The 23,525-nt window shown below is 32.8% G+C and overlaps 1 protein-coding gene across 1 annotated transcript in view; it reads left to right on the top strand.

The window, feature by feature from the left end:
* The window catches only part of FSTL5 (follistatin like 5), a 764,561-nt gene that overhangs the window by 393,591 nt on the left and 347,445 nt on the right, over nucleotides 1-23,525 (top strand). The window contains exons 5-6 of the mRNA XM_044224773.1: nucleotides 3,266-3,462; nucleotides 17,533-17,653. Coding sequence (XP_044080708.1) covers nucleotides 3,266-3,462; nucleotides 17,533-17,653 — 318 coding nt within the window. The remainder of the gene's footprint in view (nucleotides 1-3,265; nucleotides 3,463-17,532; nucleotides 17,654-23,525) is intronic.

The raw sequence follows: 23,525 nt of genomic DNA, 5'->3' as shown, positions 1-23,525 counted from the left end.
TACACTTAAAATTAACATTTTATGCTAAATATACTGTAATTAAAATAAAATGAAACAAAATAGAAGAAAATATGAATTCTAGTGGAAAAGAGGTCTCTAATAAAAAAGGAGATTCTAGGGGCACCTGGGTGGTTCAGTAGGTTAAGTGTCAGACTCTTATTTTTGGCTCAGGTTGTGGAATCCTGCCTCACATCGGGCTCTACACTCAGTGGGGAGTGTGCTTGGGACTCTCTCTCCCCCTCTACCTCTGCTCCTTTCCCCTACTGTCTTTCTCTCTCTCTCTCTCTCTCAAATAAATAAATAAATCTTTAAAAAAGAAAGATTCTAAATTTAAAAAAAAAAGAATTTTACTCAATTTATTTCCTAAAATTTTTCTTTACAGTCACCAATTACCTACAATTTAAGGAATTCAATGAGTGTATTTTATTGTTTATCTTACTTTTACTCTAAAATATTTGACATTTCATCATATCCTCTTTCTTGAAAAGTTCTCCCTTTAGCTTCCTCTTCAGTACTTTCTTATTGCCTGCAACTTCTCAGGTAGTCCTTTTTCTTTTTTCCTTTATGAGTTCTTTTTTCTCTATTTGCCTATAGTTTATTATTATGTTTACCTTTTACTTTACAAATAATCCTTGGACAAATTTATTGAATCACATATGTAAGTTGATTTTAAAACTCAGTTCTGGGGGTGCCTGGGTGCCCCAGTTAAGCCTCTGCCTTTGGCTCAGGTCATGATCTCAGGATCCTGAAATGAAGCCCCACATCAGACTGTCTGCTCAGCAGGGAGCCTGATCCCCCACCCTCTCTCTGCCTGCCTCTCTGCCTACTTGTGATCTCTGTCTGTCAAATAAATAAATAAAATCTTTAAAAAAATAAAACTCAGTTCTGAAGATGAGAGAAGTAGAGAATAAATGGCAAAAGAGATATTGCTTGTATATAAAAATCATTCTGTTCCTTTCTAGCTCTATAACTTTGAACAAATTAATTTCTCAATGCCTTAATTCCTGGTCTATAAAATGGTGATAATTGCATTGACTTTCTTTTGGGACTGTTGTGACAGTTAACTGATTTAACACTGATATAATAATCAGTAATTAATAACTGATATAAAGTTCCTGACACATAGGAAACCTGCATTACATATCACTTATTGTTAATAGCAAGTGTTCCCATTTATTACTAAAAATCTATGACAGAAATTTTATTAAATCTATAAATTCCACAAAGTTTTATGTGATTTTATAACTACTTTTTGTACATTTCCATAGACTATAAATCCTTAACTACAATGCTTTTATTTTTATTTTCTTTGGATTGCCAACAATCACTTGAATTTTCAAGGAAATTTACAAGTTGGGAAGTGAGAGTATTAATAGAGATCATTATGATGATCACATTACTCAATTAGATCAAAATTAGAGTGTAACAACTCACACTGTATCCTCTTCCCTCAAATTGTAAATATTAGTTACATGTTTCTCAGCATTTAAACCCTAGTTCCTATTGCCTCTCACCAGCATTCTGATCTCCACATTGCCTGGGACCCAGGCCAACGTCTCCAAACTGCATCCTACTCACTGTTAGATGAAAGGAGATATAGACCCAAAGTCAGATACAGAAATCCTGGGTAAGGCTATTGGAATAGTCTATGATGCTTTTCCCCATTCTTTTATCACATATTCCTCTCTCTTCCTGATGCATGCACATGTGCACATACACACACGCACAGGCATGCACATGTTTTAAATCTTTTTTGTGCCACTTCCATGGACATCAAAATTGCTACCTATCCCTCTAGACTTGATTACTTCTCTCTTTTGTCAGTTATTTCTTTGCTATTATGAGAACATTCTCAGTATTATCTTTTTTATAACTGAGAATAGAATAATGCAAAATTGACTTAATCTGAAGCACAAAGTTTACCTTTTATTGTAAAAAAAAAGTTCTTGACAGGATTGCTAAACACTAAAATTGCTGAACAACAGTAATTATTTCGCTGTCTTTGAAAAAGACAGTCTCTCATCTCTCTGGAAGAGATTGTTTCCCATCTTGTCTTGAAAGAGAATGAGACTTCAAATACTGTTTTTCAACTCCGTGCTGTTCAGACATATATTTAAAAATCTTCAGAAATCTTTTTAAATCGTAGATTCTGTTAAAGCCTAATTGTCAAAATTGACAACAATTATAAAGTTAGTACTTTCTGTAAAAATGTGTTCTAAAAATTCTTGGCTAATACAATACTTACTTTTTCGTTTACAAGTCACATTAGTCACTGTATTTTCTATAATACATTTTATATTGCATTTCCTATCAGTGGTATATACTACTTTTCAATGTACTACTTAAAGACATTATCATGGGAACCAGTGTAAGAAAAATCCTTTGTAAAATAATTGTGTGATGATATTAGATCAATTGCATTATTTTTGAAGACATTAAGCTAAGCAATTATTTTCACCAACTCTGATGTTGCCAAATATTGTCCCCACTACTTTATGGGAAATACTGAAAGTCTGTGATGCATTGTTAGTTCAATGAACTTTCACGTCATTTGTGGAGATAAAATTTGTAAAGTTAGAACTTCAAGATAAAAATGCAAACATATATCATTTTATACACTGTGTGCTCTAAAAAGAGAGAAAAATGAATATCAGAAAGAGAAAGACTTTTGTAAGAATACAAATATGAGCTTACTATCAAGAATAGAATTTTAAAAAATGCAAACACACACACACACACACACACACAAGCTTCTTCAAAAAAATTTCAAATATATAAAGGATACTTCCACTTAAAAATATGCTATCCTATTTTGATACAAGATATATATGAGTTCAAGTGCAAAATCCAACACAATCTAACCCTTTGCCTTGGGCAAGTCATTTCATCTCCTTGTGCTTCAAAACCTGCGAACTATCCATGTAAGAATGTATAGTGAGGATTAAAATTAAGATAATGTATTCAAACAATTGGAGCTATCATGTTTTTCTATTGCTCCTCATAGAACCAATTACTTTGGCATAGAGAAAACACCGTAAATATGTTGTTAGTAGATATGATACAAATGAAAGTTTTCTATCTTACCCTGCAAATTGATAGTCCATTATTTTAACCTTGTGTGAATTGTAAAGTATTCAAAGTAGGAAGAGAAAAATCATGTACCAAGTATGTTATTTTTAGAGATAACGGCTTCTTAACATTAATATAATAAATGATTTCTTTTCAATAACATTGCTTTTAAAATAACTTAGTTCTTTTGTTACAGGAAATAACTGCAAGGCCACTGAATACAGCAAGATGAAAAATATGCTTTTAGATTTACAAAATCAAAAATATATTACACAAGAAAATGAAAACCCTAACGGTGATGACATATCTTGGAAGAAGTTGTTGGTGGATCGAATGTTTAAATATTTTGATGCCGACAGTAATGGACTTGTAGATATTAATGAACTAACTCAGGTATGATTCATGATTGAATTAACAAGTTTATTTAAATGTATCATGTACAATATTTTCACATCTGTGTGAATTTATTCTGTATTAATAAAATATATGTTTAATCTGTATTATATGAGAGTGTAGACAAAACATACTTTTAAGGGCAACATTTGATTACTGTTAAATAACAAAGATTCAACTGAGTAAATTTTAAAGTTTTAATGGCTTTATTAAACAAAATCGAATTGGGCAACATCCCATTTGGCAAATAGATGGGTGCTAGGGCAGTCGTACAAGATGGAAAGTTTTTGTAGAAGGAGAGTGGGGCAGGAAAATTATTATCAAAAGAGAAAGGTTGTTCCAGATAAGGCCACTTTTCCTTAGGGGAAAAGCATGGGCTATTCTCATGTAGATTACATCATCTTCTTTTGAGAGCTGGAAAGGGCCCAGGTGTTAGACTCATTGGTGCTGATTGAAAAATTCATGATGGACTAATAAGACTACATTTCTGGAAGAGGTTGAACTACAATTAGTTTATCAGCTTATTATAATTTAGTTTATTAAGACATGGCCTAAGTGATGCCATTTTAATATTCTTTGGTTGGTTGGTTAATTTTTGGGTTTTGGTGTTGTTTTTCTTTAACACTATTCTATCAGCAATAAAATTTCAAATAACATTTATATGATATTTTGTAGTTTAAAAATCAGTAACTACTTTTGATAGGTTTCTACACCTTAAATACCTAAAGGAATCACTAGTTCTTTATCTTACAAAATGTGTAAGAGATCTTCAGATCTACTCTGGAGCTTTTATAATGTTTGTCTATCAGTCAATGAGAACTTGTGTACCCAAACTTTAGGGGAATTATTCATCAGCAATTAAGCACATCTATAACATAATGTAAGTAAATCATTTAGGAAGTTACTAAATTACTTTGTTTCAATAACCAAAGATTAATTAGGATACAGTCAATTTAGGTCAAATAATTTAGTCCACTTTATTAAATTTCATTTATTTGAAAATTGTCACCAAAATGAAAGATGTAATAAGAAACCAATTACTAAAGAGACTATTTGAATAAACAAAGGTCTATTTAGATCATTTTGGAAAAACAGAAATGCTTTTATGTGTGTGTCATGGAGAAAGACTAGTTTGAAGGAAAATGTTAACACTCAGATTTAAGAAACTAAACTAGTTGTAGAAAATAGTAGAAATGTAAAATAGAAGACACAAGGTTTCTTCCAAAATTATACAGGTTTTAGGGATTAATGAAGAAAAGAAGCCAATCTAGGATGAACAATCTAGGAAAATGGTGATAGCACTAAGGAATTTTGCTGACTTCTTGATAATCCCTATAGTGAATATATTGAGGTGAATTTTGCTGCAGTACTTAGCAGTTAATACAGTTAATAAAAAAAAATCCAGTAGTCTATAACGTCATGTCATTCATCTCTTATGGTTAATTTCATGGTTTATTTTAAAAATCTGACATTGTGGAATATTGGTTTTATTCTGCAAAGATTTCTAAGATTTGGAATAGTATAACTTAGTTTAGAGCTTTATATCAAAGTAAATTTGTAAGTAAATTGATTACAGTTCTTGTCATTCTAGTTAATTAAAATATATATCATTTTCATTATCTCCTTTAATCCAGATTGCATTTATTGACTAGTTACTGAATCCAGGCATTGGGATTTAAAGAATCAAAATCTGGAATTTTAGGTAAAATTAATTAAATAAAATAAATTAAAAAATTAAATAAAATTATTTCTATATATATTAGTTTTATTAACATATCTACACCATTGTAACCATTGATTAGTTACAAAACATGCTTTGACTGAATCCGGTTATTATCATAGTAGCTCCATCTAAATCCAAATGGAAACCTTCTCCTCACTAGAAAATGGCAGTGACAGCATACTTCAATTATACCTGTTTCAAGTTTCTGCCACACCAAATTTGTATTTATTTCCTAGAGCAGCCTTAGCAAAATAATGCAAAGTGGGTTTCTAAATCAATCTTTCTCTCCATTCAGCATCTAAAATCGAAGAATTGGCTATACCATGCTCTTTCTGAAATATCTGGAAGAAGATTCTTGTTTGTCTCTTTCAGTTTCTGGCAGTGTTAGGCATTCCTTGGCATTCATTGGCTTGTAGTAACATCTTTCTGTTTCTATAGCCACATGACATCCTCTCTGTGTGCCTGTCTTCCCAACACCTTGCCTTTTCTAAAGAATACCAGTCATATTGGATTGGACCACCCTACTCCAGTATGACCTCATTTTAAGTTATCAAATTATATCTTTAACAGCCCTATTTCCAAAAATACATTACATTCTGAGGCACCAGGATTAAGACTTCAATATATCTTTTAAGAAGATACAACTCAACCCATAATAAAGTTCATCTGCTACAAAATTATTTTTCAAAAAACAGAAATATTTCAAAAAACAGAAATTATTCTGTTTCCCTTGCTTTGGATTTCCTGTATGTCTGAAAAGTACTTTTCCAATTCATCTGAAAGTTATCCTCAGAAACTTTATATTCAGAAACTTCAGAAACTCTTTTGCATCTTGGCTCTCCATGAGGTAAATGGAAGGAAATTTCTGGGAGGTTTACTAACATCCTTCTGAATATATCCCATACCACATTAAGTCATTTCCACTTTTAGCAGCGTATTGTGAAAATATCAGTATCTCATCTGTCAGTAATCAACTATGAAATAAAAAAGGAGAACAACAACAACAGAAGGTAATAACAAACACGCTTGAAAAAATGGAGAGATGGGTGCCTGGGTGGCTCAGTTGGTTAAGCAACTGCCTTCAACTCAGGACATGATCCTGGAATACCAGGATCAAGTCCTGCATTGGGTTCCCAGCTCCACAGGGAGTCTGCTTCTCCCTCTGACTTTCTCCTCTTTCATGCTCTTTCTCTCTCTCAAATAAATGAATAAAATCTTAAAAAAAAAAAAATAGAATGAATACCTATTTATGTATAGCACAGTATTGTTTTTGACTTGTGTCTTTTGGGGTTACAGTTACTCTTTAAGAACTTTTTGCTAAATATTATAACCAATAATACATATGGCTTTATTAATAAGCTTAGAAACATATAATATCATAATTTAAAATGGAATTTTGAAATAATTTAACTTAGAAGGATAAAAAGGGAAAGGATCTTACTGGTGTCTTTTAATAATTTACAAGCTATTATTAGCAGAAATATAATACATAGCTCTAAGATACTGCCAGTGACAAGGAAAAATTAAAGAATATAATTTGACTTTGAGGTTTTACAATTGCAGCATGAGAGCTGGCTGCATACATTCTATTTTTATTCCACATAATGAATATATATTCTAGAATTTTTCTTGCAGATCTTCAAGTAAATTAGAACCTACAGGTCTTTCTAGTTGAGAGTGAAAATGAATAAAAAATGTAGTAGATAAAAGGAATAGGATCCTTAGTATCACAGCTAACAATTTGTCACAGCAAGAAAATATTTACTAAAATAAACTGACCACTTAGAGAATTAAATCTTGTTCAATACATCTCTTCAACACTCTACCTTAACATAGACATCTGTAACTGCACATTTCATCCTTCAGTCTGAGGCTCATTTTGTATGTTGAAAATACCCAATTATATGAGTCAGTGGGAGATATAAGATATAATTGGGTATTTTTATAGCAATTTTATAGCAATAGTAATTTATAGCAAAGTGAAGTTTTAGATTTTCAAAAGAATTGTGTTTTACTAAGTTAATATATTCAGTAATAGTGCTCTGGTAGATTTGCCATTGGTAACAGAGGATCTGGAAGAGTTAAAAAAGGTAATAACAGAAGAAAATAAATCAACATAGATTAAGATGACATATGCATTTCAAAAGACCAAAAGAGAGTGTTACAAATGGAAAGGCATGAGTGGTTCTAAATTGGTAAAGTCCTAGAATTTTTTTTTTTCAAAATAATCTTTTTTTATGATCAATACTTACTACCTCTGAAGCTTTGGCCAGTTACTTAAACTCTGCGACTCAGTTTTCCTTTCTAAATATTAGCAATAATACAAGTCCTTACTGTGTAAATTTAATATAATATTTATATCATTTACAATATACATGTTTCTTAGGAACATGATTAGCACACAGAAAATACAGTGTGTTAGCTATAATTATATTTTCAAAGCTAACTTTCATGTGATGACACAGATGATAATATAAGCAAAGAGAGCACATATACTTAAGTTATTGAATGAGTGATTGAATAATATTTCCATTATGATCATCCCCCTTTGCATTTTTTTTTAATGCTTATACTTGGATGATAGGTGATAACAACTTAAATACCATTAGGTCACAGCCATTATGACACAGAAATCTACATACACATTATTAAACATACAAAAATTTTAATACCAACTTTTATAATGAAAAGAAAAATGGTCTGGGGTACCTGGTGGCTCAGTCAGTTGAGCATCCAACTCTCAATTTCAACTCAGGTCGTTATCGCAGGGTCAGGGATGGAACCTGTGATGGGCTCCAGGCTTAGCAGGGAGTCTGCCTGAGATTCTCTCTCTTCCTCTTACTCTGCCCTTCCCCTACCCCATGCTCATGCATGTGCACACTCTTTCTCACTCTAAAATAAATAAATAAAATAGTTTTTAAAAATAGAGGGGTGCCTAGTGGTTCAGTTAGTTAAGTGTCTGACTCTTCATTTTGACTCAGGTTGTGACCTCAGGGTCATGAGGTTGATCCCAAGTGGGGGGTCTCTGCTCAGCGGACAGTCAGCTTGAAAATTCTTTCCCTTTGCCCCTCCTCCCACTGACTCATTCTTTCTCTCTCTCTCTCTCTAAAATAAATAAACATTAAAAAAGTTTTTTTTAAAAGTGTCGCCCTCTGCCCGCAAGAACGACAACCAGCCTGGTATGGTGTTAATGTTTCATCCCGTTTATTTCGTCAACTTCCTTAGCTTATATGTGGCAGGGTGACCAATAAGGGGCCAAGCAATGGGGAGAGCCAATGAGAGTCCTGTTACTATGCTGATTAAATTTGAAACAGCCAATGACTATGTCCTCCTTTAGGCGGGCTTCACCAGAACGTTCGTTGTTTACTTGCTGCGTATTTGCTGGCAGTGAGCCAAGCGCCATCTTGTAATGGCGGGGACTTTCCCGGCCGGAGGCGGTCCCCGACAAAAAAGAAAGAAAAAAGTTTCCTGCAAAAAAAGAGAAATAGTTTTCCCAAGAAATTAGAAATTAGAAAAAATAAATGATGGTGTGTTTTTATTTTGCTCATCTCATTTGAAGTACTTACATATTTGTCGGCATGAATTGTTAAATCCTGAGTACTATGTTATAGTAACTAATAGTAATAATATTAGTAATAGTAATGATACTTATTTTATTGCTATAATCTAGATGTCTATGTCTCCTTTGTGCTTCTTTTTGAACTCCACAAAAATTTTATGCATATACATGTATAATTATATATATATGTAAAATATATATATTTGAAAGAAGCAATGTAGACTTGCTTGAAGATGTGTAAAGGAAATATAGGGTGTTTACATCACAAATTACTTAAATCCCAAATTGAAATCCAGTTTAGATGAAGTGTTTTGTACACTTTTCCTTTCCTTGTGCCTTGTCCATGTTGTGGTTTGCTTTTCCTACACCATAGATTCAGTGCTTAAATCTTTCTCTCAGCCTGGGGCTCCAAATGCTTTATCATGTAAAACAGTATGTTCTATTTTATATTCCCCTGAATTTGTATGACAAATACATCACATTCCACAGTTGCCAATATCTATCTTTTTTAAAAAACTAATGACAGGTTATAGGATATAATACCAACATCAAAAACCAGTATCTATCATATTCTTCTCTTTAGGAGAAATACATCACCAGTCTTTTAAATGTAAGGAAATTCCTAGCCTCTGTCTTGTGCCTTACTTTTTATACTCTCAGAACCTAATTAAGTCTCGTATGTCTCTCTTTCCTCAAGTGTATGGCCCACTTTTAGCATTTGGGTGAGAATTTCTGTTCCCCAAATGATATGGAGATGGATGGTAGGGAAAGTGTGTTATTTATAAACTTTGTTGTTTTATAGGAACAGAACAGATTACCATTGACTCCTTCCCATATAATTGTCTTAATTACTGTATGACAAAGGCAGTATTTCAATCACATTTAAATATTTTTTGTGCATTTTGTCTTTAAATATCTATTCTCTCTTTATGGAAAACAGGTAAATGGGCAGTTATTTTGTTGTAGAGGTCTGTACCTTTTCTCAGATCCATGCTATAGTGTCTGGATTCCATTCACAATGAGATCTTTTTTTTTTTTTTTTTAAAGATTTTATTTATTTATTTGACAGACAGAGATCCCAAGTAGACAGAGAGGCAGGCAGAGAAAGAGGGAAGCAGGCTCCCTGATGAGCAGAGAGCTGGATTAGGGACTCGATCCCAGAACCCTGAGATCATGACCTGAGCCGAAGGCAGCGGCTTAACCCACTGAGCCACCCACGTACCCTCACAATGAGATTATTAAACTGAGTAGTCCTTGCTGGTAACTAATTCTGTATACTAAAGGTAAAACCAAATGTTCTGCCTTTTTCTGAAGACCGTTTTGATAAAGTGTGAAACCTTATTTGTTTGGTGTTCTACCTTAGCTTAACTCCCCACATCTAAGCAAATTTCTGAGGTTCATCTCTATTATCTGTATCTGTCTCTCTTTCTTTTCTTTAATTATCTTCCCCAAAAGTGAGAACTTGATGCTATCTTTGGATCTATGGTGAAATCTGAGCTTTACTGATGCTTGCTTCATTGAAAATCATTTTTATAACAATATGATCCAAATTGGATTATCATATTCCAATGTATGATTCATAGAATAATAGCTTACTGCAAAAGCCTCAACAAACATAAAAGTATATTTTTGCATAGTATGATCACAAACCTGATATCTCTCCCAAGTGTTATATATATGATTAGTGTAGTCAGGTGCTCAGCTACATAGTAACATATTTGTGGCTTTCAAAATATAATTTCCCTACAACAGACCTGAATGTGTGATGCTTGAAATAAAGATTTCAGGATGAGGTGACCTAAGGTATGAATATATTCCTCCTGGCCAGTCTAGCATGTAGGGAAAGGTCACTAGAATTGTGGAGGTTAATGATCATTTATTTTTTAAAAAAGAAAAAAGTTGGGGGTGGCTCAGCATGGTTCTGGGTGGTTTATTCATATGTATAGAGGGAAACACTGGGGATATTAAAAGAGTTAAGGTAGGCAGAAAGATTGTGAATCAGCAGCTAAATTTATTTGTGAACTATGGGGAGAGAATGGAAGAGAATTATGTGGCTGAATGGCCTGAGATTCAAAGAAGTAGGTCCTTTCTCTCTCTCTCTCTCTCCATCTATCCATCCATCCATCTCTCATTTTTATCTATCTAATGAAGACAGGTTTAGGAAGCAGAAAAAATCCAGAAGTGCCAAGAGGGAGCCATTGAGTTATTGACCATCTTCCGTGCTGAGATAGAATGGATACGAGAGAAAAATCGGCCTCTGATTGATAAAATTATTAGACAAATTGTTTTCTTAAGGGGTAGCCAGAATTCTTTAAGTTAATGTGGTGAAGAACATGTTTTTTGTAAGAAATGGAAGATAAAAGAGAGTTTTCTGATCAGAGAGCAGGATTTCCAGAGGTCACTATGTTCGGTTTTAGTTGGAAAGGAATGGAAATTGAGTCAGAGAAGGAAATGTGCATAGCAATATGGGGAATTCATAGGGTCACAGAGCTGAACCAGGGTATGAAACACAAAGGGAATTGTCCAGATTGTCCCATAGAGGGGAATGGACAACTTTGTCTTGAACTGTGGTCTCAAATGCTGGGTCTTTAGGGTAAGATGAAGGGACTTATAAACAGATTTCACCTGGCAGAATGGCACCCTTGAATTTGTTAGCAGTGTTGAAAGGTAAGCTCAGGCATATTAAAATTTTAAGAATTTATTTGAGCAAAAATCTATTTGAATTGGACTGTGCCAAACTAGCAATGGTTAAGATGCATTCTGCTGAGGGGAGCTAAGGGAAAACTTTTCTAGAGAAAAGGAGAAAGCAAAGTAAGGAAATCTTGATTGGCTACTGCTTAAAGCATACTTGGCTATTTGTGATTGGTTGTCAGTTTTGAAAATTGTGGCATTTACAGGCTTAGATATTGGGTTGTTTACATAAAGGCCAGAGCATTAGATCCAACTCAGTCTAATGGCTTCCTTGTTTAACTTAATAGTAGTAAACATAGGGTTCTTAAAGTGAAATAGTGCTAACAGCTTGGAAAATCTACTCCTTCGGCCTCTCCCTATTTCATAAAATAACCACCCGTAGAATTTAAGTAAGCAAAATCATTCCCTTGTGATTCTGAGTTTAAATAAGCAGCTGTATTGAGTATATTGATTTAGCTCTTTCTTCATTTAGATTCTGTCATCTTAATAAGCTGATTCACATTAAGCATGCATATTAGAATAAAATATTTCCCTAATGTGCACACATGCCAACTCTTTATTAAAATAATAAAAAGAGCTACTTGTTCGCAGGATTTAGATTATTATGTTATACATATTTGACTTAAAAAGCTATTTGCTCAATGACTACCATATGTGAATACATTTACAAAATTAAATAAAAAGCAAGAATAAATAAGACCGGATATTTTTAAGCTATCAGAATGGGCATGGCAATGATGTTTTTGCAACTTTTGTACATACAATTTTCTTTAAAAATTATTAGAGCTGTTATATAGGGAATGGACAATTAATCTTTATTTTGAGTTGATGAAGCCTATTACAATTTTCAAGATTTTTTAAAAGGTTCTGGTATCTAGTCAACATATTTATTTACTATAAGATTGGTAAGAATTGTTTTGTCGAATAGATAAAAAAGCTATTTTAGTGGGAACAAACTAAATGCAAATAAACAAGCTTTTGTCTGGATAGAGAAGGGAGATAAGTGAGGACTTCCAGGGAATGCCATAGTAATTAATCCTATTTAACATTTTAAAGCCCCATAAACCTCTGGTAGATGAAATAAGGTAGCAGAAACCAGGTGTTTGACTTAGAATGGCAGTGGCAATGCCAGTAGGTAGATCTTCCTAGCACTGGCAATTTCCTTTCAAACACTAAAGATTTCAGAAGGGTAATAACAGCAACAGTTAGCACTTAACAGAGAAAGGTAAGGCTTGTGATTGTTTAGTTGCAGCTTGAGGCTACAATTAAGAAACAGGACTTTCAATCCTATCTGGAAACATTAGTAAAGAGTTTCAAGTATCCTTTTTTTCTTTTTCTTGTTTAATGCTTTTCATAATATGCACAAGACAATTGGAAATTTTTTAAAAAATTGTTTTTAGGTAGTTTTTAGGTAATTCTATCATTTATTGAATCTTTCCCTTGGAATATTAATATGCATTTAAAAAAGAGGAATTTACATTCAGAAAATCCCTATGAGCCATATAGAATGCCTTAAAAATAAAATATTTTTTTTCTCATTAATGTTATATCTTCAGCAGGTTCTTCAAAAGAATTAACTTTGACACTATTGATTTTTTAAATGTTACAAAACCTTAAGAGAACTTAAAAGATGTTAATTAATTTTTATGTAAACCTTTTCTTGTAATACACCTAGTTCAGGATAACATCGGTTATATATAATTAAACAATTATAATCTGTAATGTTAATTATTTACTCTCTGTCCTTTCACTTTGTCTTTTTTTTTGGAACACTGTTGACAATCTGTAATTATCTTGTTTATTTAATTATTTGATTTCCTGTTCCCACTTATCTTCCCCAGAAAATTAATTCCATGAGGACAAAGGCTATGTCATTCTTATTTACTACCATATCTCCAACGCCAGCACAGTTCTTGGCACATGTTTGTTGTTAAAAAGGGAAAGACAAAAGGAGAGGGCAGGGGGGAGGGGAGAAGCAGAAACGTAGTGTACAAGGAGATGTTGAGAGAACCAAGTAGTAGAGAAGCCAACCCATCCATATCAAGTGTGTAGGAGAAGCTTAAGGATAAAGCCTGAAGAATACGTATTTCTAACAAAGTATATTTATTTCCTGACCCCTCAGGCTTTGATGCAATTTGTCAAGTAGAGAGTGAATATAACTTCTTCTCCTCAACTTCACAAATGTGATGTACTTTGTATAAACAGAGGAACACTGAGCTCTGATCTACTGGATCACTGTGACTGTGACATGGTCGTGATTAGTTAGATGAAAAATAGCTTGCAAAGGATCAGGAAGAGCTCAGCCTCTGATGTGCTCTTGAACAAATGATTGGTGTGTCTTTCCATGAGTTTACTGTTGCTGTTTTTCTGTCTCACCAAGGAGAATAAAGAAAAAGACAGTATTGGAAGATTCTACTCCATTGTCCTTCTATACCCTCACCTCTCATCATCATGACCTGACTTGAGACCATCAAAACTGATCCCATGTACTTTACCTTTTTTATGAGAGTCGGTATAATAATCTTTGGTTTCTAAGTCATGATATATGTCCAGAAAACTAATATCCACACATCTCCACAGCAGGGAGACAATCCTCTCCACCCACCTCTGGCATTTTCTTTTTTTCTTTCCAGTTTTATTTGTCCTCAAATAATTTATTATCTGGTATACAATATATTTTACTTATATATTTATTTGTTTCCCCTTTACTAGCATATAAGTTATACGTGGGAGGGATCTTTGTCTTATTTTCAGAATCTAGGAGTCTGGCACACAGTAGATAGTCAAAAATGATTTGTTGACTAGATATCTAAATAAACAAATGAAAGAGAATAATAAGGAGAATAGTTTACTTTGGGAGGAACTGGGTGTTTTGTTTTTATTTTTGTTGTTTTTGTTGTTGTTTTTGGACAAAAAAGAATATAATACAAAAACACTGAATCATCCCTGAGTTATTACAATTCCTCATGTAACCTTGACAGTTCTATTATTTTGAAATTAAATATGTATCCCCTCTGGGATGCTGTGTATCTGAGCTCCCTGGATGACATATATTCTACTAATACTTCTATTTTGTCATACTGACTCTAATCTCTGTGGAACCCAAGATTCACGAAACTTGATTTTTGATCATTAAAAAAATGTGAGACTCTTTAATTGTCTTTTAGCCTTAGAGAGTTCACCAAACACTGGTAAATTTGGGAAAAACACTCAATATTTTACAGTGTATAACAAATGAAATTATGAGTTACCTCCTTGATTAAAGCTTCATTGTAGGATATGTAGGATATATAAAAAAAATAAAAAATACATATATATATGTATATGTATGTATTTTTTTTCCCACAATATATTCAGTGAGTGTGGCTCTGTCATGATCACCAGGTCAAAAATAACACGTGTGTTTTGGGAGCCTAGACGGGGAAGCAATCAGAATCAGTGCCAGACATAAATAAAGGAAATGCTGGCAGCAATGAAAGCCCTAAAAGTTTGGACCCCTGTGTCAAAGAATGCTTAATGTATTACTGTACACTTGGGAATGAAATCTGCTTACTTTCTTGCAGACAGACACTTTGATAAGCTTATCAAAACTCTAGATATCTAAAGCAATTGATCCATTGAATGAAAAGTCATAGGAAGGTGTCTCTCTCTTTTGGAATACCCCAGACTATACACAGATCCATTAGGAAATCTAAAGGGCAGAAGAAGTCACTAGGAAATATGTTTTAAGTAGGCTGTTTTTTGACCAAAAAATGGAATAAATGAAGAAAATATGTACTTGAAATATTGATGATAAGAATCACCTCTCTTCTGTAAATGGACATGGTCCAATATAGGTGAACAGAGTTGGGGTTTTTTGCTTTTTGGTTTTGGCTTTAAAAAACTTCTAGCCAGGACTATTTGTTTTGCTAAGGCACACTCATTAAAACACATCCAGTTTACGTTGTACAATCATGATCAAACGAAGACCAAGATCAAATCAAGTTCTATCTAGTCTTATGCTGGCATTCAGGGAAAAAAGGTGGAAGTTCATTCTCTTTGTCTAATACATGACTTAATCTGAGTAAACTATTAAAATAGAAAATAGGAAATAGAAAATGAAGAAGATTTTTCTCTAGGTTTTTCCATCTCCTTCTCTTTATGAATATGTACAAGAATAAAAACCACTAAAATATATCCTTAAAATACGTGACCAAAACCTGGTGTCACCGCAATGCTTGCATTGTACTTCTTTAGGAAGAGCCTCGTGAGGTCAGATGAAATACGCCGCCCCCCTACCACCCGGGAAAAAGTCATTATCCATGATCTAACAAATAACAGATGGAGAATGACTGAGAGCTCTGTGGCTTTCTAAAGAGAAAAGCAGTATTAGTTTTCTCACTAGGCTTATAGGAGAGGTGGCTTTAGCCATGAGGTAGTTTTGTTAATCCCTCCAGCTGGACTGTGCAAGAGTGTAGGGCTTAATACTCACTCTCAACAATATCTATTTTTGTGGATCAATTAAAGCAGATAAATGTTTTGCCTGCTCCCACCCCCAAGGCAGCAAATACGAACTTCACCAATGAAATGTGAATACATTGCACAAAAGTAGATAACTCAGTATATTGTGGAAGTTCTGTTTGGCTCTGCTCAGGTGGCTGGGACTGGAGGGGGCTGGAGGCTCTACGGACCCTTATGCTAAGCTCCATCCTCCAAGCTACCTCTACAGCCATCCATGCTTAGCTGTAACAGAACTTTTAATAACCCTTTTGGACTGTTCCCAAAAGGGTTATTAAAAAAGTAGTTCAATAGCATCTGAGAATCTTTAGAAGTTGGTATCGCTAATCTGCCATCGATCTAACAAAGAAAGTCTGAAGCATACTGTTTTCTCAAAAACAAACTGTGCAAGCTGGTGTGGAAATCGGCAGTGAATTGTTTGAATAAGAAGCACATTACCTTAATTTTTTTTTTTTTTTTTTTTTTACTTTAAATGATTTACTTTGGAGTGAACATTATGTGTAGTCTTGCATCTAACTATGTGAGTGTGTGCGCGCGCATTTATGGACATACATGCATGCATGTGTGTGTGTAATCTTCAGGGTAGTCATGAAAGATAAATGTTGCTCTCTGCAATTTCTAATTGAGGAAATGTTCAACAGTTTACTAGAAATTATAGAAGTGGCCTTGGCAGGAGCAGAACCCAGACCTGGCTGAATTCAAGAGCCTGCATTTTCTGATTACATGGCACTGTCTTTTAAAAAACACACACTATAATGTGAAATACTGCCTCTGTATGTGGGAGGCTATGAAAAGCCATGGACACAGCTCTGCAGCCCACCAGATGAACAGAAGTGTTTGAAAAGTCTTTTTCTTTTCTTTGATTTTATTTGAGAGGCAATAGTTAGAGCAGTTGAGTATAAAAAAGCTACAGCTTCAGTCCATAGGACAGAGCACAGAGTAGAAAGGCAGTTTGATGATTTTTCTCACTCACACTTGGGTAGATTTTCATCATCAGTTGGAGCATTAATTCTCTTTGGCTCCTGGAAACAGTTATTTGCTTAATAGCTCTTTTGTGACCCAGGGAGTTTATGCACAATCCCAAATGGTTTAACTTCCAGCTGAGGAGGAGTTTAGGCAGAGAAGAAAAAAAAAAACCCTAACTTCATTTTTCACATATAATTTGAAGATGAAAATTGGAACAAACAATCTCACTATTTTTGTTGAGAAAGAGTCCTGCTTTATTTTGACAGAGGTCACTGAGATGTAGGAGGCAATTTTCATGTGGCGATAGTTCCTTAAGTCAGTGTAAATGGAGCAAAGAAAATGAGTAAAATACAAATGTCCTTGTAAAGTTCAGATTTTTCTGGGTTCTACTGTGAAATTTTTGTATTAGAAAGTTTGGACTAAATTCTAAGTACCTATCTGAACTTTTTAACTTTTTATCTTTGGAATGGTTAAAAATAATTGTCCAGTAACTGAAAATCTGGATTTTTCATAGGTTCACTTACTTGCCCTACTGCAGACTTAAAATGATCCATTAAATGATTATTATGTATAATGAATTGTGCTATAGAAATGTTAAGAAGGTTATAATTGTATGGTTTCATTTTCCTGTCAGGTGATAAAACAGGAAGAACTTGGCAAGGATCTTTCTGATTGTACTTTGTATGATCTACTGAAATATGATGATTTTAACTCTGACAAGCACCTGGCTCTTGAAGAACTTTATAGAACATTCCGTGAGTATAATATTCATTCTCTTAATTCTTCATTCTTTTTCTGTTTCTTTACACAATTCTGTGTGTTTGCTTGATCTCAGAGTACAAGTTGTTCTTTTTTTTTTTTTTTAAGAGAAGTGATATATAAGTAAGATAATTTAAGTACTTAAATGTTGTTGAAATATATGTAAAAGCTAAGGAGTTTAATGATTCTAAAATGAAAAACTGGGAATACTTGATAACCCTAGATATCTGTTCTTACTGATTTTCGTTGAAAGCATTAATTCCACAATGTTGTTTCTAAGCTTTGGAGAAGGAGCAGTACCTGCCTGATTTTCACTGTATGTCAAAACCAATTTAATTATTTTCACAGTGACTTTTTTGTTTTTACCCTATTGGGAAACTAAAGCAGATTCCTAGATAGAGTTTGCATTATGGTAACAAGCATAGGAATGGAAAAATTGTATTTATGTTAAGGTGTTTGGTATAATATTAAGGTACTTTGGAATAATTTATATATATTTCAATTGCTTAAAGACTTCTTAAAATTAACTTATGTGCTTTATGAAAGGGAATTATGAAGATGACCTGGCTTTAAAAAGTTGCCTACTAGGGGTGCCTGGGTGGCTCAGTGGATTAAGCTGCTGCCTTCGGCTCGGGTCATGATCCCAGAGTCCTGGGATCAAGCCCCGCATCGGGCTCTCTGCTCTGTGGGAAGCCTGCTTCCTCCTCTCTCTCTGCCTGCCTCTCGCCAACTTCTGATCTCTGTCTGTCAAATAAATAAATAAAATAAATCTAAAAAAAAAAAAGTTACCTACTAGGTTATTCTTTAAAAATAATTCAAAGAGGAAAGACTAGGAGACAAAAACAAGAAAGGAAAGATATAGGAGATGTATGTAAAAATTAAATTAACTAGTTGGTGTTTGATAATCACCAAAGAATCAAAGTTCAAAAGGATTTAATTTAGAACTGAAACTAGTATTTTTTATATCTATCTATCATCTGTCATCTATCTACCTTTAATATGTCATATATATACACATGTATATATCACTTTCCAGAAAGTCAGGAAATAATATATGTGCTTGGTGTGAAAAGATCTCTTTTGAATTATACCTCTGCCATTTATCAGTGGTCTAATATTAGAGAAATTACTTAAATTTCTGAAAATTTATATGAACAAGGGTAGTAATTTTCTTGTTATATGATAATTTTATGTTAAACATTAAATTATATGGTATGTAATATTTGGTGCAAGTAAAACAATATATGTGAAATAGTTGCAAGTTACAAAGCTTTAAGGCAAGATATCAGTATGCTCTTCAGATTTAATTAAATTTCATTTCCATTTTAGATTAAAAAGCAGGATCACAAGGGAGGACAACTCCATAAACTGTTAATCTTCTAAAAGTATGTCACAAGGTGAAACTATATTTCAAAGTTAACAAGAAAGTAGTATTATTATTCTGTGTTTGTATGAAGAAATTGAAGTACAGAGAAGTTAAGAACTAAGTGGCTGAGTTTCTTATTAAACCTCTGTCAGACTATGAAGTATATGTTCTTTCCACAGAACTTCACTCCATAATAGTCATTAGTTTGTGTGCTCATGGTGGCAAAGAGAAGGTATTATGGTTTATCAGGAAAGAAATTATACTTATATTATTTTATATTTATATTATATTAATACTGTCCTATTATATTATTATATAAAGACTATATATATATATATAAGCACTAGATACAAGATAGAAGGGATAAATATCATAAAAAGACCTACATAAAATATTAAGTGAATTGAGAATATACTCTCCAGTTTGGGAAATCAAGGAGACTTCTTGAGGGTGATAGTTTTTGAATTAGTCTCCAGGATAAGTGGATATGGGCTTTGGTCAGTAGGAGATGGGGAAATTGGACAAAAAGAATAGCAAGAATAAAAACTCAAGTGTGTGACAAACCAAGGTATTTGCAGAAACCAATTAAACTGCAAGATCTGTTCCAGGTCTGAAATTCTATGAAAATATATCAATTATTATTACTATTTTACTAACTTGTTTTGTGAAACAAGCAGTCTAATTTACCAACTCCAATCTCTCACCCTTAAACTGTGTAGAAGCGTGGATTTGACTAAGTAAAAGTGATTGAAATTTGTAGCGAGAGCAAAAAATATTTTTAGTGTCATGAAATTGATCAAGCATCATAAGATAAGTGGCTATCTGTGTAGAATTTTAATTTTAAATATGGTTATTATTGATGATGAAATGGTAGAGCTAGAAACTAAAACAATAAAAATAATGTCTAAATAATATGTTATTTTTATGACAGCACTGCAAAGACTGAATAATGATCTTTGGCAATATCAGTAAATAAGAATCTTGTCCAGAATACAGCTACTTGCACTTATCCTAGGGAAAAAAATGATACTGCATTTTGAGATATGATTTAATGTTGCTAAGGAAAGCAAGGTGGATCAGCTTATTGTTCTGATAAAGAAAATTCTGCAACTCAGAAATCTGTATCATCAATAAAAGTATTCAATAGAGAAATAGTTAAGTTTTGTCTATAAAGAGGCTAAATTATACTAGGAACTGCTGAAGTTGAAAGGGAAAAAATCTATATGATTTGGGTTTACTATTAGGAAGTAATATGTAACGATTTCATGGAAATTATTTATAGTAAATGCAATGAACTTAATGAATATTGTAATGTTTCTGCCATTAGGTCAAAATTATGTATAACACAAAAGGTCTACATTCTTAATATTCTAAGTCATAAAGAGATATTAGATTATGAAAGCACTTGGCAATCAGCAATCATATTATGATCTTTTTTTCTTTTTGTATAATCACAAAACTATCCCTTAACAATGATGAAATGATGTTCACATAATCATTTAGAGAAGATAATGTTTTTATAAGTAATGCTGGAATTATATGGAAGATTTTAATATTCTTTCTGGTCTCACTAAGCGATTTTCTGGGAAGTATTCTGTTTTCAGTGTTTCACTAATTTAAACAAGTCATCAAACTATACAGTGATCCCTCAAAGATAGCAGAATTAATCTGTATGGATTGTGTCTGCATTAATAAGACATATTATATGTCTTCAATAGGAGATATGTATCTATTTCTTTCTTTCCATCTGTTAAAATACTTTATAACTAAACCCACTTTAGTTTTGTGAAGTTTAGTGACAGACTTTTTAAAATGGTGTGTTTCTAAAAGTCACTGTGTTATAAAATATTAAGGTAGTTTCATGAGTAAAAACGTGTAACAATAGTAAGAAAACCAATCTATTCAAAACCCATGTATTAAGTACTCCTGTGTATAGGGTGCTGTGATGCTGTGATAGTTAAATCAACGTAAAAATTATTTTTCTTTCCCTTAGGAGTATATACTCACAGACAGATAATGATAAAAATGACATATTTAGTATGTGGGGGATATATATAAATATATATATATATTATTGCATCCAGAATGATTCCCCCCAGATAGTTCCTAAAAACAACACCCAGAAAACTAAAAAGTCCCTAAATGAAGATACAAAGGAATAAGCAAAGTCCAGAGAAGTTAAAAAAAATTAAAAAACTTCTCTTGATCTATTAATTACTTGCTTGTAGATACAGATTTTTGGAGTCTAGTTTATCATTCTTTCTGCCATATAAAAGTGGAAGAAAGTAAAGTAAAAGGTAATGTACAAACAAAAAAAGGTTAATGGTAAAAAATACCAAATCATCAACTGTATAAGGTTTTCTGTAAAATAGCCTTTTTTTCTCTTTTTGGATAAGATGAATTATTTTAATATTTTCCAACAAGCATTGGATGGTATTCTTGGTTTTTTTCTCCAGAATTTTTGGCATTATTAAAAAGGTACTTAAAATAAATCCTCAGTGTGAGTATCAAATATGCTAAATTATGCCTTGTTTGATTAACAAACTTGGAAATCTATTTAATGGGATCAAATAAATTTTAAATGAGGTCAGTGACATAGTTTTGAATATTTAGAGGAAATACTAAATCCTCTGGTCAGATGGTGAACACCTTTCACCCAGGCATTTTGTTGTCTTGAATATTTTCAGTAAAATGTGTAGACTTTTCAGTGCAAAGGTCTCCTGTACAATTAAAAATGAGTCAACAGTGTCATTATTAATCACAAGGACTTGGATTAACATACAAAGAACCGGCACTTTATTTTCTTCCCATTCAAAATTAAATTAAAATGTTTGATTGGTTGATTTACATAGAGCACTATATTTTCACTTTAAATCTAGGTAAATCCAAAATGATTTGCCATCCAAACATGACCATACACTGAATTAAGGCATCCAATTTCAAAAGTGATATTCAGATAAATGTTTATGTTTACTTATTTTTGTAGTCAGACTCAATTAAGATGATAAAGTGCCATGATAGGATTATTGATTTTAGGAGTAGTTTTTATTTCTAGCTAGTTTTTATTTCTAGCAAGTGGCTATCCAGAAAAGAACATTTTTTGAAAATGTTTTGTGTACTTTATTTTCTTAAATTATAAGTTAAGTTATAAATTGAAAGTTAACTTATAAATTGTTTGACTCGAGTTTCAAGTCTTAAAATTGTATGAAATGAGGAGTTTGCAATTCTGATAGATTCTTGAAATTCAATTAAACTCTTATGAGTTGTAGTTCCCAAATCCATATACATGTATTTCAAAATATATATGTATTCTAGAAGTTCAAGTTCTAATGCCACACTTAAATAAATCTCTATCAATTCAATATTATCTTTATGTGTGGAAGGATCCAAAAAATGATGTGTTTCTACTAGGCATAAAATAATTAGTTTTTTGCAAGTGTAATGCATCAACTGTGAGCATTTATATTGAAACTAATTGCATAATAGTTTTCTCTCCTTTCTTAAAAAGAATAATTAGTATTCTGAAACTTTAAAGTACTAAAAAAAAATGGAACACTTATTTTAAATTGCCTAACTATTCATGATTATACTCAAAATGTCATCTCTCTTTATAGGAAACACTCTTAATGGGATATAGTTTTGGTAATGACATTATAAGGAAAAAATCATTTTCTAGGAAATCACAATTTCTATAATAAAATATTACTTATTGGAACCATCTAATAATCAGAGAAATGAAATATGAATATTATGTTAATATTCATAGATATTAGATCATTAGTATATGAAAGATTTTTTTGAGAAAATTAGCAGAGTTTAGTGAGAATTAAGACTCTTACAGTAATACAGGTTAAAGGTGATAGGGCCAGGACTAAAGGAACAAAAGTAGTAATACAGAGAAGTGGTCATATTTGGATAATAACTCACAAGTAGAATCCTCTCAACTTGATGAATGATTACATATGCATGGGATAGAGAAGTTAGGGTCAAGGATAATGCCTAGTTCTCTAGCTTGCATACAAAGTTAAACAATGATGCTATTTATTAAAGTAGGGCACACAGGAAGAGAAGCAAGTTTGGGGACATACATTGAGTTAAATTTTCAACATATTGGCATATTTACATAGAAAACTTTGGTTGGAGCATATTGTGGTCTAGAGCTCAAGTGGGAGTTCAGGGCCACAAATAGAGATATGGAGCTTATAGTTAATTTGATACTCAGTAGGTTAAGCCTCTGCCTTCGGCTCAGGTCATGATCTTAGGGTCTTGGGATCGAGCCCTGCATCGGTCTCTCTGCTCAGTGGGGAGTCTGCTTCCCTCTCTCTCTCTCTCTCTCTGCCTGACTCTCTGCCTCCTTGTGATGTCTCTCTGTGTCAAATAAATAAATAAAATAAAATAAAAAATTGCTACTCTAGCAGGGAATGGGGTAACCAAGGTGAGTATGTAAAGAGAGAAGAGATGAGCAAAAGAGCAATGGAACCAAAACTTAAAATTAATTGATT

The sequence above is a fragment of the Neovison vison genome, chromosome 11 (genome assembly GCF_020171115.1).
Source record: "Neovison vison isolate M4711 chromosome 11, ASM_NN_V1, whole genome shotgun sequence".
NCBI classification, from domain to species: Eukaryota; Metazoa; Chordata; class Mammalia; order Carnivora; family Mustelidae; genus Neogale; species Neogale vison.
This window is presented reverse-complemented; position numbering and strand designations above follow the sequence as displayed.